The 21288-nt window shown below is 37.6% G+C and overlaps 1 protein-coding gene across 1 annotated transcript in view; it reads left to right on the forward strand.

Moving 5' to 3' along the window:
• Nucleotides 1-5682: 5682 nt before the first annotated feature.
• Nucleotides 5683-21288, forward strand: part of LOC121857794 (leucine-rich repeat-containing protein 49-like) — a gene marked incomplete at its 3' end in the record, with an annotated part of 40885 nt that continues 25279 nt past the window's right edge. The window contains 3 exon segments of the mRNA XM_042354011.1: nt 5683-7210; nt 17914-18185; nt 18634-18777. Coding sequence (XP_042209945.1) covers nt 7151-7210; nt 17914-18185; nt 18634-18777 — 476 coding nt within the window.

Here is a 21288-nt window from a genome sequence, read left to right on the forward strand (position 1 = left end):
ACTGACTTGGGCCGGCTGTGGTGGGTGGCGGGTGAAGAACTCGGTTATGTTTTGATGACTGGGCGACCTTGTGCGCACCCTGCCCGCGCCGCTTCCCGTGTAAGTGATGAAATTTACCGCGTAATTAAAACATTTCATTCTGGCAAGGCACCGCATAAATGACCAAACGCGTAAACAAACACCGCGTAAATGCAGACTACAGTATACTGTATGTAACAATAATGAAAAGGACTATTACTACTGTATAATATGGTACAGTACTGCCACAGACAACCAATTATAACTATTTACAGTAATATGCAGACTACCTCGGCATGGCCACCTCTTGTTAGGTGGTCTTTAGGTAAATAAGGTGCTGTAAATAAATTAATGTATACAACAGTTACATTACATTATGTATACCTCAAACACACATTGGATTGGTTATATTTTTTTATCGTTGAAATTATTATAAGTAATTACAGTAATACATTCCTTGAACATTTAAAATACATCTAAGATTATGCAGTATACAGTACTGTATTTTTAGAAGGTACTAAATTATCTATGATACAAACACATTATTGTACATTTTTTTATTGGTTGCTCAGCACAAACTCTCTTATGTTAAGTGATTGCAATTTTGTCTGTTGAGTGTAGCTATACAGTGCAATATTCCTCTTATGAATTTTGGTAATCTATACATTACTGTACATTAAATATTTATTTGCTAAATGAATCTTGAAGCTATGCTCTGAATTTGTTCTTGAGATGTTAGTGATGCAACACCAATGAAAATTTTAAAATACAGTACTGTACCCTGTACTGTACAAGAACAACTTTAATGTTCGCATTAATATATTCTTATATATTCAGGACCACAATATTGTATTGATGTAATATGTTTGTTTTAAATGTCAAATTTATTTAGTGAATTTGTAAATAATCAGTTACATGATGTATCGGCTGTTACAAATTAAAGGCCAGCTTCAAATATGTTGCTGACTTGCCCTCTTCACCTTCTGTGAGCTGGTCAGACTGTCACCAACTTCTCAGGTTTGCACTGCTGATAGCTGCTGGGCAAGCATATGCTCTTTGGAATGCAGTACAATACAGTATTGTACATGAAATTGTGTTAATGCTGCTCTAGCCTGGACTGAAAATTTTCACACTTGGTGCTTTCACAATAATTGCTGGTATTACATGAGTTGTATCTGAAAAAAGTGCCCATACCAAGCATATCTAGCTTAATACTGTGGCTATTAGTGGGGCATTCACCATTTAATTTTTAGATATAGAAAGTGACTACATGAGTAGTGCCCATTGAGATATATATACATTACAGTAAAGTCAAGAAGTCATATTTTGTCCTTCTGTAGTGTAAAGTGGGCAGCTGCAAACTTTCTAGTTGCACTTGATAAGTTTGTAATTTGAGTTTCAGCACTGGTAGCCCCTATATTGGACGTACTCATTCAATTAATAGTCATTACATATCTCTAAACCATGGAGAATGATAGTACTGCACTGTACTCCAAGTGTAGTAGCATAATGTGTTTTAAGTCATATGAGTTTGTGAGTGTTTTCCTTTTTATTCTTACATTAGAGTGAGAGCTACAGTTCATGATCAACATAAATACCCAGATCTTCACATGCAGTTTCCATTAGGGCAACAGTATGATTAAACTGGAATATGATGCATTTCCCTACTACAGGTATTAATATGGCCAGTAGATAGATACGGTATCAGTTCCTGAAATTAACAATGGAATAAAATACACATAGCTTCGACTTCAAACTTTTTTCCTAAGCCATGCACTGCTGACTCACATACATGTACTACTGTTTATTTAAGTAACTTAACGTACTCTTATTATTTGCTCAATGTTTCCTTCCTGTTCTTGATTTTATGATGGTTTTTATACCATTATATTCACATTGGAAGCAACTTCAGTTAACTGTACAGTTACTGTATTTCATCTTAATTACAGTATGTAAAATTCTATGTTGGGTCCTTGTTAGGTAATTATGTGGAGGTGCACAGTGGCAGTTAAAATTATTCTGCCTTTCAAGGGCGGATCCAGGGGGTATGTCCTGAGGACCCGGACACCCCCCCCCTCCCCTTTCACCAGAAAATTAAAATACTTTTTCTTTAATGTACTCAGGCATTTTTGTATAGTAAAAAGTATTTACTATTGACTTAAGAATATCTCCTAATATCAAGTGCACATGGCTTCAAAATGCCCATGATATTGGTCAGATTTCAACAAGTTTTCAGGGGTGGCTTACACACCCCCCCCCCCTAAAAAAACATATATAAATAAATAAATAATAAAATGAAATAAATAAATAAAATAATATAAAATCCCCTCAACTGGGTGGGCTCGCTGTGCCCGCCATGTTCCCCCCCGCCCACAACTTCTTGGACCTCCCTTTTGATATGCCTGGATCCGCACCTGCCTTTGAACCATCTGAACTAGGAAATTAGATCACGATGAGCCGAATTTAAGCACATAATTATACTCAGTAATGTATTAGTACAGTTCACTTCAATTAATTGCAATGTTAATTATTTTATTCTAATACTGTACGTCCAACAACGATGTAAACTAAAGACTTGATAATTATAGTACAGTACTGAGCAGCACTTGAAACACACTCACTCACTTACGTTATATGATATTACCATATTCTTATTTTCAGACATTACCTACACACCTTTAAAGGCACAGATTATATTTTATTAAAGTTAATTATTAACTTTTGGATCAATTTGTAAAAAATAAAATATATAATGTTAGTACTTTGTCTTTTATGAATAAACGAGGTTACTAGGGCGAATGTTTTCGCTTGTGCTGTACTGTACTGTATTTCTTGTTTCACTCGTGCATAGATCTCCGCAATCATCGCTGTGACCAATAAACACTCATTGATGTAACTGTTGATTGGATGTGATGATTGTTTGACATATGTGCACAAAATTGATTTGCAATGCCTTTAGTAATACTGTACACTTAAATAATAGACCACTGAAATGTGAAAAAAAATGTAGATAATATGTGTGTGTATATTTATATCTGATGTACTGTATTTGTATTCTCCAGTTGTTGTCAGTGTTTGTAAGAAGCAAGTTGTCTTTCTTGCCACAATTCACTGTTCCATGGGCTGTTATTGACATCACCTAAGTGTGCTTCGTGTTATGGTGTAGACCACTTTTAAGACTTCACATTCTCTTGGCCAAATTATCAGAGTTATTTTTGTATCACAGTATGGTGGTTCATGAGAAACATTAACCTGAATTTACTACTGTACACTAATTATATTTTACCTAAGGTCACCATTAATATTGTCCATACAATGAAATTTGGTTTTTCTTTATGCTGTATGTAATAAAAAAAACATGAGCTGTAAGAATTACTTATTTATATACAATGTTGAGACTTATTAAGTTTTTTTATTGTAAAGAACAGATCTTTCCGTTTTGGCCACGGCTACTGGTGCAGAATCTAGATCTTAAGACTGAGGCTATTGGTATGAATGCATTTTGTATCAATAAAAGCCCTGTACTATCTTCAAGTACATATTAGCTAACAGTGGACGCCAAAACAAAAATGCCCCCCCCCCCCAAAAAACAAAAAACAAAAACAAAGTAATAAATAAATAAATAAACTATCTTGATCAAACCCGTATTTGGTGACGAGTGTACTCTTAGCCTCGGTTCTGTAGGTACCAAATTCTGTATTCACAACTTCCTTTGTGTTACTCGGGGTCGAATGCATTTAAAGTATAATAAACACCAAAACAGACTCAGATCAGTTTTTTTCTTTACGCCTATTTTGGTGTGTTTGGTTTTTACTTTTTTCAGTAAATTTTATTCATTATGTTGTACTCAGACTGGCTTAAAGGAATGCTTTAATTAGGAGCAGTTTTTGTGCTTTTAATAAATGTACCAGATAGATTTAGTTGTTTATTTTTGAGAACCTGTAATTGGTTTTGGTCAAGAACGGACATAAGCTATGACCTGCCCCTCTTTAATAGCTTTTTTTACTGTCCCACAATCTATTTCACATGAGCTAAAATTTGGTATGGTTATGTAACTGAATGTACAGTATATTCTAGGGGGTTTGTCCTGCTAAAATTTGGCATGGGTGTATACATGCCCCCAGAAATGTCACGAACGTAGTATTTGGTGGTTGCCCCCGTAATACATACAAACCCGGGCAACGCTGGGTACCTCAGTTAACCATGCATACTGTATATATATTTATTACCTACTTATCTTCACAAACGTGTAGGTAGGTGTATGAGTACGTGAGCTTGTGTATATTTGTAGAATTAATAATCAGATGTAATTTTTATTTTTCATCATAACCTATACAACCTTAGTTCGTGGAATGCAAGCAGCTCCCTAAAGAAACCCAAAGATGGCAAGAACTGGTCGTTATAGCATTTAGTGGGGTTATGGTCGTTTGCTCGACATCGCCGCACGAGCAGGCGGGGAAAGTCAATTCTCTAGTGAGTAATAAACTCCGGAGAGGTATACGTGAACCAGCTAAACACAGCCGAAAAATATATATTATTAAAATCTACATAACATGCTACAATCAGGTATGAGACTAGACATTCTCGAGGGTCACAGCCACAAGTCCAGAAAACTGTGAGGGCAAACTTTTTCGAAGTGAGAATCGTGATTCGTGAACACTTGGAACAACCTGCCAGAGAGTGTTGTGACGGCCCCGAGTGTGAGCTCTTCAGACTTGACCAACACTGGAGCAGGTTCAGATAATTCAGGAGCCGGTGCATGCCCAGTACTTGCTAACTGGGCGTAACAGCGACGTGACCGACCGCCCAAGCGGCGAAGTGGATATTAAATGCAAAAGTAAAAAGGTAAAAGCTTCGTGAAAGTAGCTTCAAGTGTTACAGCAGAGCTTAACCATTTTTAAATATTCAAGAGTTATTCGAACAAGGGTGAATTATTCTTCAGTTAATAATAATTATAAGTGACAACAACACACTAAAGGTTTTATTTACTACGAACAAAATGTGGCACAAATAAGCTAATAAATATAAGTTTCCTGCTTAGATTTTCATCTATAGCTACCTCACACTGATCAGAAAATACTGAAGCTCAAACGTTTCGTGAAATACGAATGTGAACAAACTGACGTTGTTTAGATAATGGCCAATTACGTGTCAATCGTGGGTGAAATTATTTACCCCGGCTACAGCAGTTGACGCCTGGTGGCCGTTGCACTGCTGGGCCGTGCAGACGACTGCATAAGGTATATTTCGTTCATTACATTATCAACGTAGTGAAATACTCTATAACAGAGGTTGTCGTCCAAGATGTGACCTATCACGTGTACACAAAGTTGGTGGAAGTCATTCTTCAAGTCAGAGTTAACGCGCGCCCAACGTCACGTGGTTCATTGATTCATGGCGTCTCCGTTGCTAGGCGACCGCGGGACGCTCAGACCCTGTCTTGATATTATTTGGTGTAATTTCTTGATATTGCATTTGAATTATTTCTTCTTCAATATTTATATGCTTGTTATATTGTATTAATCTAAGTCCGACAGAATCCAGTCAAAAGAAGAGACGGTCTGCCATGCAGGAAATATTACAAATAAAATTATGCGAATACAATGTCTGGCATCGGTGGGGGTTGGTCTTCTTCCTTATGGTCAGTCATGAGCTGTCCACCAGGAGAATAAGACGGCAGAGCAGTTCTTTGTCTGGCATGACACCTGACCGACCAGCTGGAAGAACTGGAGCAGTGTCTGTATTGGGGAGTGACCGGCGCCACCCTGACCCCAGTGTGGAGTGTCGCCTTCTACTATCCTCACCTTACTCATCCAACTGCAGTTTCTCCTAGTTTTTCACACTTGATCCTCACTGCCACCAGCGTGTCATATACGACTGTAATCAAAGTCAGAAGTAATTGAAAGTTGAAATTATATGGCGTCAGATCTCATCTTAGAAAATTAAATGTTCTGAAAGCAATTATAATTTTGTTTAAGAACTTTGACATGTTTTGTGATGAATATTGCGAAAACGTTTCGCACGTTTTGAATGGGTGACAGCAGGATAAAACCAAAGCAAAACTGCAGCCAATATTGCCTGCCCAGGAAACATGTAGAATTTGAATGAGAAAAAAAGATTCAACGTGGATATGTGTTGTGTCCGTGCATGTCTTGCTAGACTGTATACGTTCATGCTACTATTGATCACGCGCGGCGACGGAAGCATTAACACGAGATGTGCGAGCTGTGCTATGTGGCTACCTCTGGGGACCATCCACTAAACTAATGAGTCAAGCTGTAGACCTCATCCCGCTGAAGCTGATGGCAGGGCGACCCAAGACGATCAATGTGTGTGGTGTCCGTGGCAGCATACTGTGGTTCGAATGTATCTCCTTGGTTAAATGTGTGCCAAGTTTACAAGGTGAAATGTACTGAACGTTATATGAATAATACTTACAGGAGTCTTTCAGATTCGTAACACTTACATTATTTAAAGAGACTTGCCAGTACAAGTGATGGGTGCGTGTTGTGTGGGCAGGTAATTGGTTGTTTCGTGTGACCATTACTGCGGTACTGCTAGGATGCTGCCTTGGTCGCCTCAGTATTAAGTTAACATGACTTGGGACAGTGTGTAAGTTCTGGTCATGAGTCTGCAGTGTCCCTTCCGGCCGTTGACACCTCCAGCCACTCATAGTCGTGGGTTGTGTATATACTTCATGCCACTTGCTTTTAGGTTGTTTGTGATATATAAAGTGTTGAAAAACAAGTGTTATGATTTCTTCGGCAGCCAAGACGTTATCATTCCCGATCATAGTATATTGAAGAAACTGAAAAAGTTATGGAATACAAAAAATGCCTCGGAATAAGTTTTCTTCAGGACTTCATTTCAATTCATCTTGCATGTTTAAGAAAGTTCTATCCCATCGTAATGGCTTAACACAAAACATGACTATTGAAACTAAACTTTGGTTTCAAATGAAGTTAATACTTGAAGTAAGGGAGTGACTCAAGGGTGGCCCTCGGTGACTGTCCCCTCGTGGGTAGTGTCACTGACCTGCAACACTACAGTACATGAGCGGCCGCCCTCGTCCCTCTCCACCCATGACTCAGTAACACTATTCCAGGAGGGACGCTGCTTCCCCGTCTCTTCAATGCTCCAGCAAACGAAGGCAAGGCAAAATCAGTCTGCCGCCAGGCTTCGAAAATATGAGGTAAACGAGGCTGTTATTTAATTCATTGATATATATATATATATATATATATATATATATATATATATATATATATATATATATATATATATATATATATATATATATATATATATATATATATATATATATATATATATATATATATATATATATATATATATATATATATATATATACTTTATTCAATTAAAGAAATACGTCTAAAAATAGTCTTGATTTCAAAAACGACAAAAACAACTAGATCAAACTAACCTTACCCAGTTTTAAAAGATATTCAAAGATCTTTAAGCAAGTTTGGTTAAGTTAGGCTAAGTGTGATTAGCTCTTCATTCCTTTCATAGAATTACGTGACACCACAGTCGCCATGACACCATGATAATTTTTTACACATTGATAATTACTCGTTTTCAAAATATGGACACTAAAACTGGCAGAATTAGAAAGTTTGCATATTTTGTTCAATAGAAATGTCAATAAATTCATTATTACTTAAGCGTTCTTCAGTCGACCAAAGTTTTGTTGAACATGGAATGATAAATATATATGGAAATGATTATATTGCGTTAAGAATAATGTGATAACAGACATCTATCCCAGAGCAGCAGATGCTATTCAGAAAATTTATAAAATACCGGGAGATCGGGGGTGGAAATGTTATATAAATAATGTTTCATGTTACTGATCAGTCATCTGGGAATGTTTTCAGGTACTTCCTTCTTGTTTATGGGTTGAGGAAGTACACTTACACTCTGAAAATCTAGGGGAAGTCATAACATGTAGAGAGGGGGATGATGCAGAGGTTGAATTTGCGTAAGGTTGGGGGACTAAAAATATAGGTAGAGAGATATGCAACCATTTATAGTACCGGGGAGAAGACTAAGAATGCAGTGGGGGAGTGTTGCAATCATTTAAATTTCTTGAGGGAATGATTAAAGTGCAAGGGAGACGACGCGAAAATTGAATTTAAAGAGTGGGGAGCAATATAAATGCAGGGAAAGGGGATTGGATATATAGAGGGCGCACCGTAAGCGTAGGGGGCCACTAAAATGTAGGAAGGCACTGAAAATGTGAGGGTGTTGGTGCAAACATTAAAATTGCTGGTCGGGACACGGATAAACACAGGGAGGGGAGGGCGGTTAGACACCAACAATAAAATTGCTGGGGAGATACTGAAAATACAGGGAGGTAAATATTATACATGTTTTGTGGGGTTGTGGGGGGGATGCAACAGAGAAATTGCTCATGCGTTAAACACTGGAAATATGAGGGAGGAAGAAGGTAACATTAAACCTGCTGGGCGGAAGATTCAAGGGGGAGGTAAACAATGAACTTGCTGCGGTGATTAAAACAAAGAAATCTGCTTCTAACAATTTTATTATTTTCTTGTTAGATATTCACATTTACTGTTTACTCACTAATTATATAAACCTTTAGTACTGCATTTCCTTATGAGTTCCATAATAATATTTCGACAGTAGAGTAGTCTAATGAAATCTAAATCTATATCTTGTTATTTTGGTTTTATTCTCTTTTGTTAGCACAACAAAATGGTATGATAATTATATAAGGCTCATTAGCACATAAAAATTACCTTGTTTTATGATGCTTTATGCACTGTATCTTAAGACTCAATTTACAGTAGTTTTTGTAATTTCCAAATCTGTGGGCTGGAAATTGATGTCTTGGAATATAAAATGACCCTTCAGCCTAATTTAATATGTCAGTTTTAAAAAGGTCACTGAGTCACTATACTTGCTGTGAAAAAAATGACGGATGTATGATAAGACATCCTTGATGTTTTCGTCGTTTTTCATGTTAGGCTGCGGCACACTGGGCACTTTCCTCCAAACATGTTTGACTAACACGGTCTGGCCAGCAAAACGGGCAACATGTTTGGAGGAAAGTGCCCAGTGTGTCGCCACCTTAGAGTCCTATTATTGGTGTTCTACAGTACACGACAGCAAAGGTTTATGGCCGAGTTTCAATGAAATCACAAACACCTAAACATGGTAAATATCGAAGATTTAAACGCTTAACACCCAAAAAAAATATCCAGTTATAATAATGGTTGTAAAAATGTATGTACAGTATAATATTAATTATCTTTCTTCCTGCACTATTTTTATGCGAGCCTTTATAAGTGCTGTACACTTCATTTATTACATGAAACTACAAGACTAGTGAGCATCAGTGTTACGTTGTCCAACCTTTTTCACAAACAAGTAGACCAAGATCCCCATTGTTCAACACCCATAGATAGAAAAACATGCATATGACACAATTAAAAAGATAAATGAATAAATAGTATTTCACCAAAAATTGGCTGTCGATGAAAATAATTTATTGGTATTAATTTTATTTTGTTCTTGTAAAATGTCACTCATTATCCTTAAACAGACACAGACTTAGATATTTGACTATCTAATCTACCGGTATATATATATTTGAAATCAATGACGGAAAAAAATGCGTAGGTTACCGAGCTAGATATTTTGCAAACATGTTGAAATATATAGCCTTTTCGCCCATTTGGGGTACATTTGGCTCATATGTATCATATTATGTAAACTGGCTCGACGTATGTTATTTTTTTACATGAGCAGTCAGTTTATATTGAAAAAATTGATGCTGTATGCATACCATGCCGTAAAGAAAGCTGTACTTGTGCAGTTACAACATATAAATTTACCTGCCAAAAAGTTCATTTCTGTCAGCTTTTTACTATAAATATTTAATTTACAGAAAATACTGAATTCTGAGGCTGTAATTTTTTTTACAATAGAAATTGTCACACAAATCACTTTAAAGCCCTGCTCAATATATACACCAAGTCTAAAAAGAACAAAATATATGAAATTATTTGATCGACTCCGTCAGTTTTGGTATGCGAAATGCACACCAAAACTGACGGAGTCGATCAAATAATTTCATATATTTTGCGATTTGTACTCCATGCAGTTGGTTCTTCACATTAGTTTGACAAATCGGCCACGCGAACGGGAAGGCATTTTGATGAAAAAACTAGCATATTTATGAGCAAATTTATGAACAGGGTTGATGTACTTCGATATTATATGCGCTTCCGGAAGATGCTAAGATCGTCTTTAAATTATTTTTTGCTGAGATCTGAATGCCAGTGTATCATCATTTCCTAATTTTCCTTGATCAGAGCCTCTTTCTTTTGTTGGTGGAGGCGGTTTTTTCTTTTATTTTCTGAAGAAAACCAAAAAGGTTGGTATTACTTTTGTATAAAATCTGTGAAAATCCTGCAATCGTTATATGCACACTTATAAAACAGAAAAAACTCCACAGTTTTGTTGCATGAAGTGAAATTTGCGCTTGAATTAAAATGCAATTAACAGGTTTGACAATGTACTTTAACTTTGGTTGGGGTAACCTATAAGTCCGCCAGTGTTGGTGAACCGAAAAGACTGTGGATTAAATACTCTCACCATTCTTATTTTACGCCTGCTTTTTATAAATAAGCGAGTTCACGAATTAGAGTGCGCTTGTGTCACCCACTGCAGCCTTGAGCCCTTGACTGATTGACTCATAAGAACATAAGAATGGAGGAAACTGTAGCGGGCCTATTGGCCCATACTGGGCAGTCCCGTTTACACCCAACCCCTATTGCTCATATAAGCATCCAACCTATGTTTGAAGCTATTCAGCGTATTCGAGTTAATGATGATATTTGGTAACTTGTTCCATTCATCCACTACTCTGTTTCCAAACCAGTGTTTACCTATTTCACGCCTAAATCTAAATTTGTCCAATTTAAAGCCATTGTTACGAGTTCGCTCCTGGTTGGATAGTTTGAGTACCTTTGTAATGTCCCCTTTGTTTAGCCCTGCCTTCCACTTATACACCTCTATCAGGTCGCCCCTCGCTCTACGTCTCTCGAGGGAGTGCAAATTAAGATGCTTAGTGCAAATTAAGATGCATATCCTGTGCTGGGACATTAAAATTGGACACTGCATTTCGTTAAAATTGAAAGTGATCCATCTTAAACAGAAAAACACCATAATTTTCTTTGATTAATTTTGGGAAAGTATTTGTAATTCTTTGCTCTCCTCCTGAGGGAAACTAATGCCATCGTAACCATAACGTGTCTGTTTATCCTGCACTTGTAGCCTGCTGGATATCCTGATACGGATTATTAAAAGTGTTGTTTTATCGAGAGAACCTTGTAACGTAGGCTATGTAGGAGATCTCGCACTAAGGATGGAGGTGAGAAGGGAAACTCACTATGGCGTTTTATATATATATATATATATATATATATATATATATATATATATATATATATATATATATATATATATATATATATATATATATGTCCATGTAATCCAGGTGCCTCTGAAGATGTCTTGAATAAAGACGAAAGCTAAGGTGCTCTGTTGTTTCCCTTTTCCCGTGTGATTTTATCAAGATTTATCTTATCCACGTTTTCTTTGTGGATCTACATGAAATATATATATATATATATATATATATATATATATATATATATATATATATATATATATATATATATATATATATATATAAACAGACAGACTTCTTTGTTTTATATATGTTTATGGATACGTCAAGTTGATAATTATATGATATATAGCCTTTGATTAAGTTTTAGTAGTCGTGATTTTCATGTTTTTTATTAAGGAAAATAACCCCTCGTTGCGATGTTGAATTATACTGTACAGCACTCTACTTAGCGTGTTTTGACTCGTAAATGCCACTCCACTATGCGTTTACAGATCAGTTGCCATAAAACAGTAACATGAACAGGTTAAGTGTGAGCTAAATGCCTCCTCGGTTGTGTTTTGAGTTCCGTAACCAGCGGAAAATGCCGACATTATCCGACAAATTAACATGAGCTAGAAATAGAATCAGGTTGTCGGAGAAAGTGTGTATTTTTACGCTGGATATTTCAGAGCAGGAAGACTGGTTTAGGTCCAAGCTCACAGGGGAGGGTAGCAGCGCGTGGGAATTATTACTCCCAAGGTGTTCATGGCACCACCTGCTTGCTTTTTTCATGGCGCCTGTATTACTCAAGGTTTTGTGTTATTATTATTTTTTAGGTGTATATTTAGGAGTTTTAAAGTATGTCAGACTTTGATAGTATATAAAACATGTGTAGAATAGGGCAGTACAGCTAATAGCTACCTATTTTTTTCTTTTAGGGAGACTGGTGAAATTTGTTTCTTTTTCTTATTCTTCCTTTTAAGGCTTTGTCAGTAAAGGAAATCTCTCCTGTTACCATACTTAGTCTGTTACAATACCAGCAAAGTAGTTCTTTTTTGTTGTATTTCGTTATAGAATGAATCATCAGTAAGGGCGGTGGGGTGCAGGTTTAGTCAACACAGTCTGGATTCTTTTAAGAACAATACGCTTTCAAAGACCTTAGTTACTGAAGCTTAGTAATCCATCATCAACAAGTGCTACAACGTGTGTCTACAATAGGATTATAATGAATCGATGGACCTTGGCTACGTAGGAAGATTCATAGATATTTCAGCTTTCTTACGAAGACATAGCAACAATTTTCCAAAATGTTGTTGAATGGAAGATACGCATTTAGCCATTTATTACTACGATTTCCTTGCTTTCAGTTTCAAAGGGAATGCTTGTTTGGAAGGCTAAGAAGAGTACGGTATACAGGAATATAGAGATGATGGTGGAGCGGCAGTTAAAAGGTAAAAATAATGGGAAGCGAGATAAGTTAGACAAAGAATAATGTATTCAGAGTTTTTATTAGATCACCTGTGGGCTGGGGATGTATGAGGCTAAAGACAGAGTGAAAAGAAATAGTAGGTTTTCTTACACATTAGTCCTTTATCGTGTGTTCAAGGCCAGCCCGGATATTAACTTGTCGCCTGCTGTTAAAAAATATTCCATGATTAAAGGAACCGCGTGAGGGTTGTAAAGAACCCCTCCCCCCTCCCCATGTGTCTCCTAATGTATATGGTAATACTGTACGTCTGTATGTCTGGAAATCAGCATAGGGGAGTGGCGAAGGTGACGGGAGTTGCGTGACGCGCTACTCAGGAAACTGTGGAATTAGGTGCTATCAGGCGTTCTCGTGCATTTTTAGATCTTATACATTAATAGCAAGTTTGGGGGCAGAACTCTGTTTTTTTTCAGGAATTTGTCATAGTTGACACAGGTAACACAGTATCTAGATAATATACGTGGTTACCGGCAATTCTGCTCTGTGATTTTCATATTGGAGTGTTCAATATGTGTATAAGTGCAGTGTGCATGTTCATGGCAACACAATTATGTTCAGTAATCCACGGTGACATACAGTCGTTACACACACACAAGCGGACACACACACAAAAGTCGTGGTAGTGTTAAGAATACACAGTAACACCATTACCGTGACACATGTGAAACTTTCCACACATTAGTTTATGACTTATACGAGTACACTTATTTCCTGTCACAGTATGGTCATCACTCTACAGATACTATAACTGGTGTAGGTATACGTTGAACATTTAAAGTCATGTTTTGAATAGATGTGAAGACATTGTATAAAATGCATCGTTGGCTTTCCTGTAACTTGTGATCCCGAGGTGTTTGGAGAATGCAGGTCACGGGGAGTCACGCACCCTGCCAATCCTCGTGTCCCGGACCAAATGAGCTTATGTTTTTGTAACGGGTCTTTGGTCCTGACCCCAATATTTCCGATTTACGTTGTATTAATTTTTCACTCACTTGATCTCTAGATTTTCGTTTTTATAGTGATTTACAGTTTTCTCGGTTGATACAAATCCAACATGAATCAAGCTCAGTCATTAACACTGGTAGCCTAGTATGGATAATGTATTTCTATATGTTCGTTTCATTTTACTTTGTAGTTTAGCGTAATACTAACTTCACGGGGGGATCAATACCAGCGCATGACTTATCCTCATAAATGCAGACAGTTATCACATGCTTCCATTTTTCATTGTTTTTTCTTAATTAGCAAATAATCACTCTATAATTGATATTAGACGACATCACGTAGGAAAGTGGCGGCGATGCTAGTTTGTACCAAGACACCACACTCGCTAACCTCAGTAGATAGATAGATAGATAGATAGATAGATAGATAGATAGATAGATAGATAGATAGATAGAAGTTTATTCAATAATTAGTCATACATGTTTTCATTAATTCAGCATGTATATAGACAATGCAGGCACACAATATACACATACAGTCGCGTGTGTTGTGTGAACCAAGTCTTACAGATTCACAAGATCCCGACGTTAAATTTTTATACTAAAATGGAGATACGAAAACCTTTTGGCTCGCTACTATGAGAAACATTATTAGAGGTGTGTTATAAGTGGTGGTATGTTACACCTTGAAGTCTAAAAGATTGATTTATTAACTTCTGGAGATGGGTGCTCTGACATTAATGTTTATACCTGATAACCCAGTAAGGTTGTGGCCAGCGTGAACGACTACTGACACTGATGACTTTGGTTCCTTAACTTCGTAAGTATATCCTACGATGATATCACAGAGGGGTGGGTGGTTGTTGCTGTAACTGACATCCTGCCAGGGAGAGGGCGTGTCTCGGGCAAGTCTGTAGCACACCGAACCTTTGTAGACATTATAGCTATATTGCTTTTCCATAATGGTGAATATGATTTTAATTCACCTATAATGCGGATATATTCATTACTAGTTATAAGTTGATAACCCGAGGATTTCATACGTTAACCATTTAACTGTAGAAAGATTTGAAGGCTGTGTGGCAAACCAGACGATTCCCACGTAAAAATTTCTTGGATGAAATAAGAAAACACAATTGTTGGTATTATCATTGTTTGTGTTGCTTACTTACTGTCACAATCTGTTGTTTACTTACTGTCATAATCTGCTGTTTGTTTACATATCTTGATCCTTTGTTGACACAGGAGAGCTGGAAAAGAGGTGAGTTACTTGAATAAAAAAACGGGATCTAAGTCAAAATCGAGGTGACAAGTACACTAAGTTACAAGAACCAGGAGTAACATTTCTGAATGTTGATAAAAGGATTATTATTCAACTAAGGAATATAATGGAGATTCACCTAGTCATTGGATAGATCAGGTTATTTACTCCAAACCTTTCCTCCAAATGTCAGCGTAATTAAACCAAAAAAATGTAACGCGGAAATAATAACATAATGACGCTACTGACAAATGCTAAACAAACTATTTTCTTTGTTTCATAGACAATTTCCAGGTAGTCTGTTGTATAAACGCCGTTAGGTGTATTTACCTGCTATTATTAAGGACGCCAGTATTACCACAATAACAAGTGTTGTGTTCTGGGTATTTTTAACGCTACTGAAAGATACTATTTGTATTTTTTTCCTTTCCATTTGAATTGGTGGTTTATGCTACAGTAGCTTTTCCTATATATGTCTTCATTCATTTTTCTATTTTTTTTATTCAGAGTCGTGTAATAATAATAATAATAATAATAATAATAATAATAATAATAATAATAATAATAATTAGGAAATTTGACCAAGGATAGCCGACAAAACTACAGGACGGTTATTTCCAGTGGGATCATGTCGACTCACAGGAGAGGTTCGGTTCACCAACTAGATGTTAATAACTCCTTGACTGCCTGGGTCAATCTAAGTTCACTGTGGCTTACTTTCAAAACAACATATCATTATTATTATCTCCAGTAAGTCACATGAGCTTAGGAGAACCAGATAAATTCACACTTGTAGTTAGACTGACCAGGGCAAGAGATTTAAGACTGCTTAACTTGCGAAGTTTCTCTAAGATCACTAACATTTGATGGTAGGAGAAAACCTGTTATTGTCTACACTCACGATGCACATGTTGGTGTACTGTATATCATTAATGCCGCTTAGTATAATGTTTTCTTTTATATCATTGTACATAATATGTGTAATTTTAGACGCTCGAGTTTATGGATTCGCTGCTTGAAATTACGTTGACAAATTTTCTGTTGCGGTCAGGATCAGTCTTACCCACAGCTCATTACTTATTATAAATATCTTACCAACTCCACTACATTAGAATTCTTTCCACCCTCTCCAACTAGTGATATATAACACAGATGGTTTATGCTTAGAGTGTGTATAAAGTGGGTGTATTGATTTGATTCGTACCGTCTGTCTGGCTGGGTTACTGTCGTCCCAAGTTTCAGCAAATTAAGCAAAATTTATTTACCTTTGAATAGTGAAATTTTGGAGGTGCTTTTATATACATCTTTGGAATATATGAATAGTTTCTTTGAAGTACTGACTGATGTGTGCACTAGTAGGGGTGTTTTATATTTGTAATACTAGTTGAATACTGAATACATTTTGCCATAGATTTGTGCCTTGATTCTGGCGTGTGACGTTTGACTTCGGCAGATTGAATTGTAACTTGTGACTGTTTTCAATATCGTTTCAAGAACACCCTGTGCGTTCTTTATACCCACATAGTCAGATCCATTCTTTCTGTACGCCATATTAACGTTATAAGATCCTTTCTGCTTTTAAACATACAACAACCATCTGCAAATTAGGGTAAAGTTAAGCTCAGTACATTAAATGCTACCACACGTAATAAGTGGTTCCTTTCTAAATAGTGTGTGTGTGTGTGTGTGTGTGTGTGTGTGTGTGTGTAGCGTGTGTGTGTGTAGCCTAGTGCACTGTAACTGTAACTCTCTCTCTCTCTCTCTCTCTCTCTCTCGACGTGGATTCCTTTCGTATTTCTTATTAACCAAACTTATTTTGGTGTCGTGCAATTATGTAGAATTATTCTATTCTTACTTTCACGACCATTTTCTTCGTTCCATAATATCAACCCCGGACTTTGTAACATGATATCAGCCACGGACGTTGTAACATGATAACAGCCACGGACGTTGTAACATGATAACAGCTACGGATGTTTTAGCATGATAACAGCCATGAACGTTTTAACTTTAAAACAGACACGGACGTTGTAACATGATATCAGCCACGGACGTTGTAACATGATAACAGCCACGGACGTTGTAACATGATAACAGCTACGGATGTTTTAGCATGATAACAGCCATGAACGTTTTAACTTTAAAACAGACACGGACGTTGTAACATGATAGCAGCCACGGACGTTGTAACATGATAACAGCCGCGGACGTTGTAACATGATAACAGCTACGGATGTTTTAGCATGATAACAGCCATGAACGTTTTAACTTTAAAACAGACACGGACGTTGTAACATGATAACAGTCACGGACTTTGTAAAATGTTAACAGCCACGGACGTTGTAACATAACAGCCACGGACGTTGTAACAAGACTCGACTCCCTCCTGTGTTACGGTACCATTGTGTTCCACCCTCGGCCAGCACACCGCTACCTCCTTCCCTCTTATTTACCTTCTGTTGTCAATGGTCAGTTGACAGTTACTCAATCATGCAAAAACGAGTGTGTGTGTGTGTGTGTGTGTGTGTGTGTGTGTGTGTGTGTGTGTGTGTGTGTGATAGACCCCTCCTTCCCTCTCCCATTCCTCACGCTTTGTGATATTCACTTGTACAGCTGTTCTTATTGTCCTCTTCCACTTGTACAGCTGTTCTTATTGTCCTCTTCCACTTGTACAGCTGTTCTTATTGTCCTCTTCCACTTGTACAGCTGTTCTTATTGACCTACACCACCTGTACAGCTGTTCTTACTACTCCCGCAGAACGACAAGACTCTATCTCTGAACGTGAACGGCGGGCGGGTATTCAAGACATCGGACCGCCACCGTGCACGCCCTTCGACTCACGTTTACGCCAGCAACAACAAGTTTATCAGTAGCAGCAGCGGCAGCAGCAACAGCGCCAAGTCGATCTACCACCAGGGCCCGGTAGCCGTCCCACACCATGACCTGCAGATGACACCTCTCACCGTGCCCCTTCTCCCTCACGTACCCCCTCGCCCTATCCTCACCCAGCGCACGCCCACGCCTCTTAGGTCAGTACACCCTCAATCTATAGCTTACGTACCGGTAATAATTGTTCTGTAGAGTTAGGAGGTTTTTATGCTTAATCAAAGAGAAGGGTGGAATAGTTTATCCTTGAATATTATACCAACACTGTCACAAAGATAATAATCGAGTATAATCTGGAGGGGAATATTTATAATTGGTTCAGGGTTGTCTAAAGCCGTCTGTATGTTTTGTTTATCCCGATGAAGAGTTTCCTCCGTTCAGTGATTTAAGAATAAGTTAAGAATGTTGTAGTAGGTCGATATGAAGTTAGTCTAGTGTTGCTTTATGTCAGTGTTATGTAGTGTGTGATCGATAACCAGCACCGTTCACCTTTAGAGCTGTCCTTAGTGTGTTTACGACGGCAAATGTTACATCCTACGGGTAATTAAGACTAGGTGGGTGATGATTATGTGTGCGTGTATTCCCCTTCAGGTCTTCGCGTGTGTACTCCGGGCGGCGCACATCCCCAGGCCGCCCTTACGCCCACACTCATGGTCAGGCTCAGTTGGCCGCCCAAATACAGCTGCTGAGACCCAATAACACGCCCGTGTCTGTAGAGAAGGTTGACCTCGACAGGTAGGTGGCGCCCCTGCTAGTTCTCCGGTCATGTGTTTTTTTTTTGTCATTATAAAGTATTGCTAAATAATTTCTTCTGTATAATCAACTTCTCATCATTATATCGTGTTAGTCAGTCAGTCTTTGTATGTCAGTCAGTCAGTCTCAGTATGTCAGTCAGTCTTTGTGTATCAGTCAGTCAGTCTCAGTATGATAGTCAGTCTTTATGTCAGTCAGTCAGTCTCAATATGTCAGTCAGTCTTTGTGTGTCATTCAGTCTCAGTGTCTAGACAAAATAAAAATAAATAATAAACACCAAAGACCTCGGTATAACGCGACCTCTTCACCCTTTTAACTGTCTTCACCACCAACACCATCCTTATCTGATTGTCACCTCAGCGTTATTAATTACGGTGAGAGACAGGGAGTGAGAGAGAACGAAGGTACAAAGACAAAAGGTCAAGATAGATGGAGAGAAAGTAATGACAAGGAAAAGGTGTAGAAGGAAAGACGAAAGGGGAATGGGATAAGGAAGAGAAGAGAATGAGAGCGAGGAAGAAAAGATTGAAGACAGAGAAGGAGAAAGTGTGTGTGTGTGTGTGTGTGTGTGTGTGTGTGTGTGTGTGTGTTTGTTTTATATAGAATAACCTTTATGTTAACCCGTGAACAATTGGAATAAAGTGGGGTAATTAAGACCACATCTCTCGTGCACTTAACGCCAGAATTCAGTGACTGGCGACAAGCACCCACGTCTCAAGAGGTCTGCAGAGGTTGAATACACATGATTGTATATTAATTAGTCAAAACAATGAAGGATTCGTGTGTAAAACTGTCAAAACGTAAAAAAAAAAAATGAAAAAAAAAAAGAACTCGGGGTTAAAATATAGGGCAAAAATATCTTGGCGTCATGATGTGTTGTGACGGACTGGCTGTAGTCGTGGCCTGTTTACTTTGACGTCACTATCAGCTGGTCTCATTATCCCAGCTGACACAAACCTCAGCCACACGTCAGCCTACTGCACCGCCTTTCTCATTATCATGTCATATAATATCGGGTTTTCATACGGGATGGGACTCATGGTCTTAAAAAAAAAAAAAAATTCACGATTTTATATAATGATAAATGTTGTGTCTTGGAGTGCGACTGTATATATCTGGACATACCATCAAAAAATAATAATACTTCACATTTTAATTTTTTTTTCTCGGTAATTAGTAGTTTCTTTCGTATTACGTTTTTATTTGTTTGCGTCTTTTTTTGCTTCATGGTTGCGTCAAAGTCTAAGGGTTTATTTAGAGTGTACGCAGCTTGATCATGACGGACACCTGATCTAGTCTCATTCTTGTGACTTTTTTAATGCATTTTGTGTGACGTTTTGTGTTGTAGGTCAGGAGGTAAATTGTTGTAGGTGAGGAGGTAAATTGTTGTAGATGAGGAGGTAAATTGTTGTAGATGAGGAGGTAAATTGTTGTAGATGAGGAGGTAAATTGTTGTAGGTCAGGAGGTAAATAGTTGTAGGTGAAGTGTCAGGAGGTAAATTGTTGTAGGTCAGGAGGTAAATTGTTGTAGATGAGGAGGTAAATTGTTGTAGGTCAGGAGGTAAATTGTTGTAGGTCAGGAGGTAAATTGTTGTAGATGAGGAGGTAAATTGTTGTAGGTCAGGAGGTAAATAGTTGTAGGTGAAGTGAATGTCTAGGTGAGGAGGTAATTTCTAGGTGAATAGGTAATGAAGACTAGGTGACACAGTGCTACTATGGCCAACAAGAGTATATAGAATCCAGGTTTATTTATAACACAGAAATAACTGACCAAAGAAATAACAGAGCATATATATAGTGGCCCCAGATGATGATGAATAAATTGAAATGAATGTTTGTAAATATCATGGTGGAATAAATCTACTGAACTGAAGGGGAAGTGTTTGAGTATTTGGTTCAAGTTTTTGCTTTTAAGGGCGTATGTTAATAGCTATCTGGAGGGGGAGGTGGAGAATTTTATGTGTGTGGGTATGTGTGGAGAGTTTATTGGGTTAGATAATTAAAAAAGTTTGTGTGGTAGAAAAGTTATGTTGGGAGCAATGATGAGGTTAGTTAGTTAGTTAGGTAGATGTCCGTTATATATGAAACCTCTTAACGGACGATATGTGAGAGGTTAGTCCGTTATATATGAAACCTCCATCTAACGGACCATGAAAGAGGTTAGTCCCTCATATTAAAGTCCGTTATATATGAAACCTCCATCTAACGGACCATGCAAGAGGTTAGTCCCTTATATTAAAGTCCGTTATATATGAAACCTCCATCTAACGGACCATGAAAGAGGTTAGTCCCTTATATTAAAGTCCGTTATATATGAAACCTCCATCTAACGGACCATGCAAGAGGTTAGTCCCTTATATTAAAGTCCGTTATATATGAAACCTCCATCTAACGGACCATGCAAGAGGTTATTCCCTTATATGGAGGTTTCACTATATACGTATCTTACTCAACTCTCGTGTATGTGTTTCCCTCAAGTCTAACTCGCTCGAT

Source organism: Homarus americanus, unplaced genomic scaffold (assembly GCF_018991925.1).
Source record: "Homarus americanus isolate GMGI-L3 unplaced genomic scaffold, GMGI_Hamer_2.0 scaffold16712, whole genome shotgun sequence".
NCBI lineage: Eukaryota > Metazoa > Arthropoda > Malacostraca > Decapoda > Nephropidae > Homarus > Homarus americanus.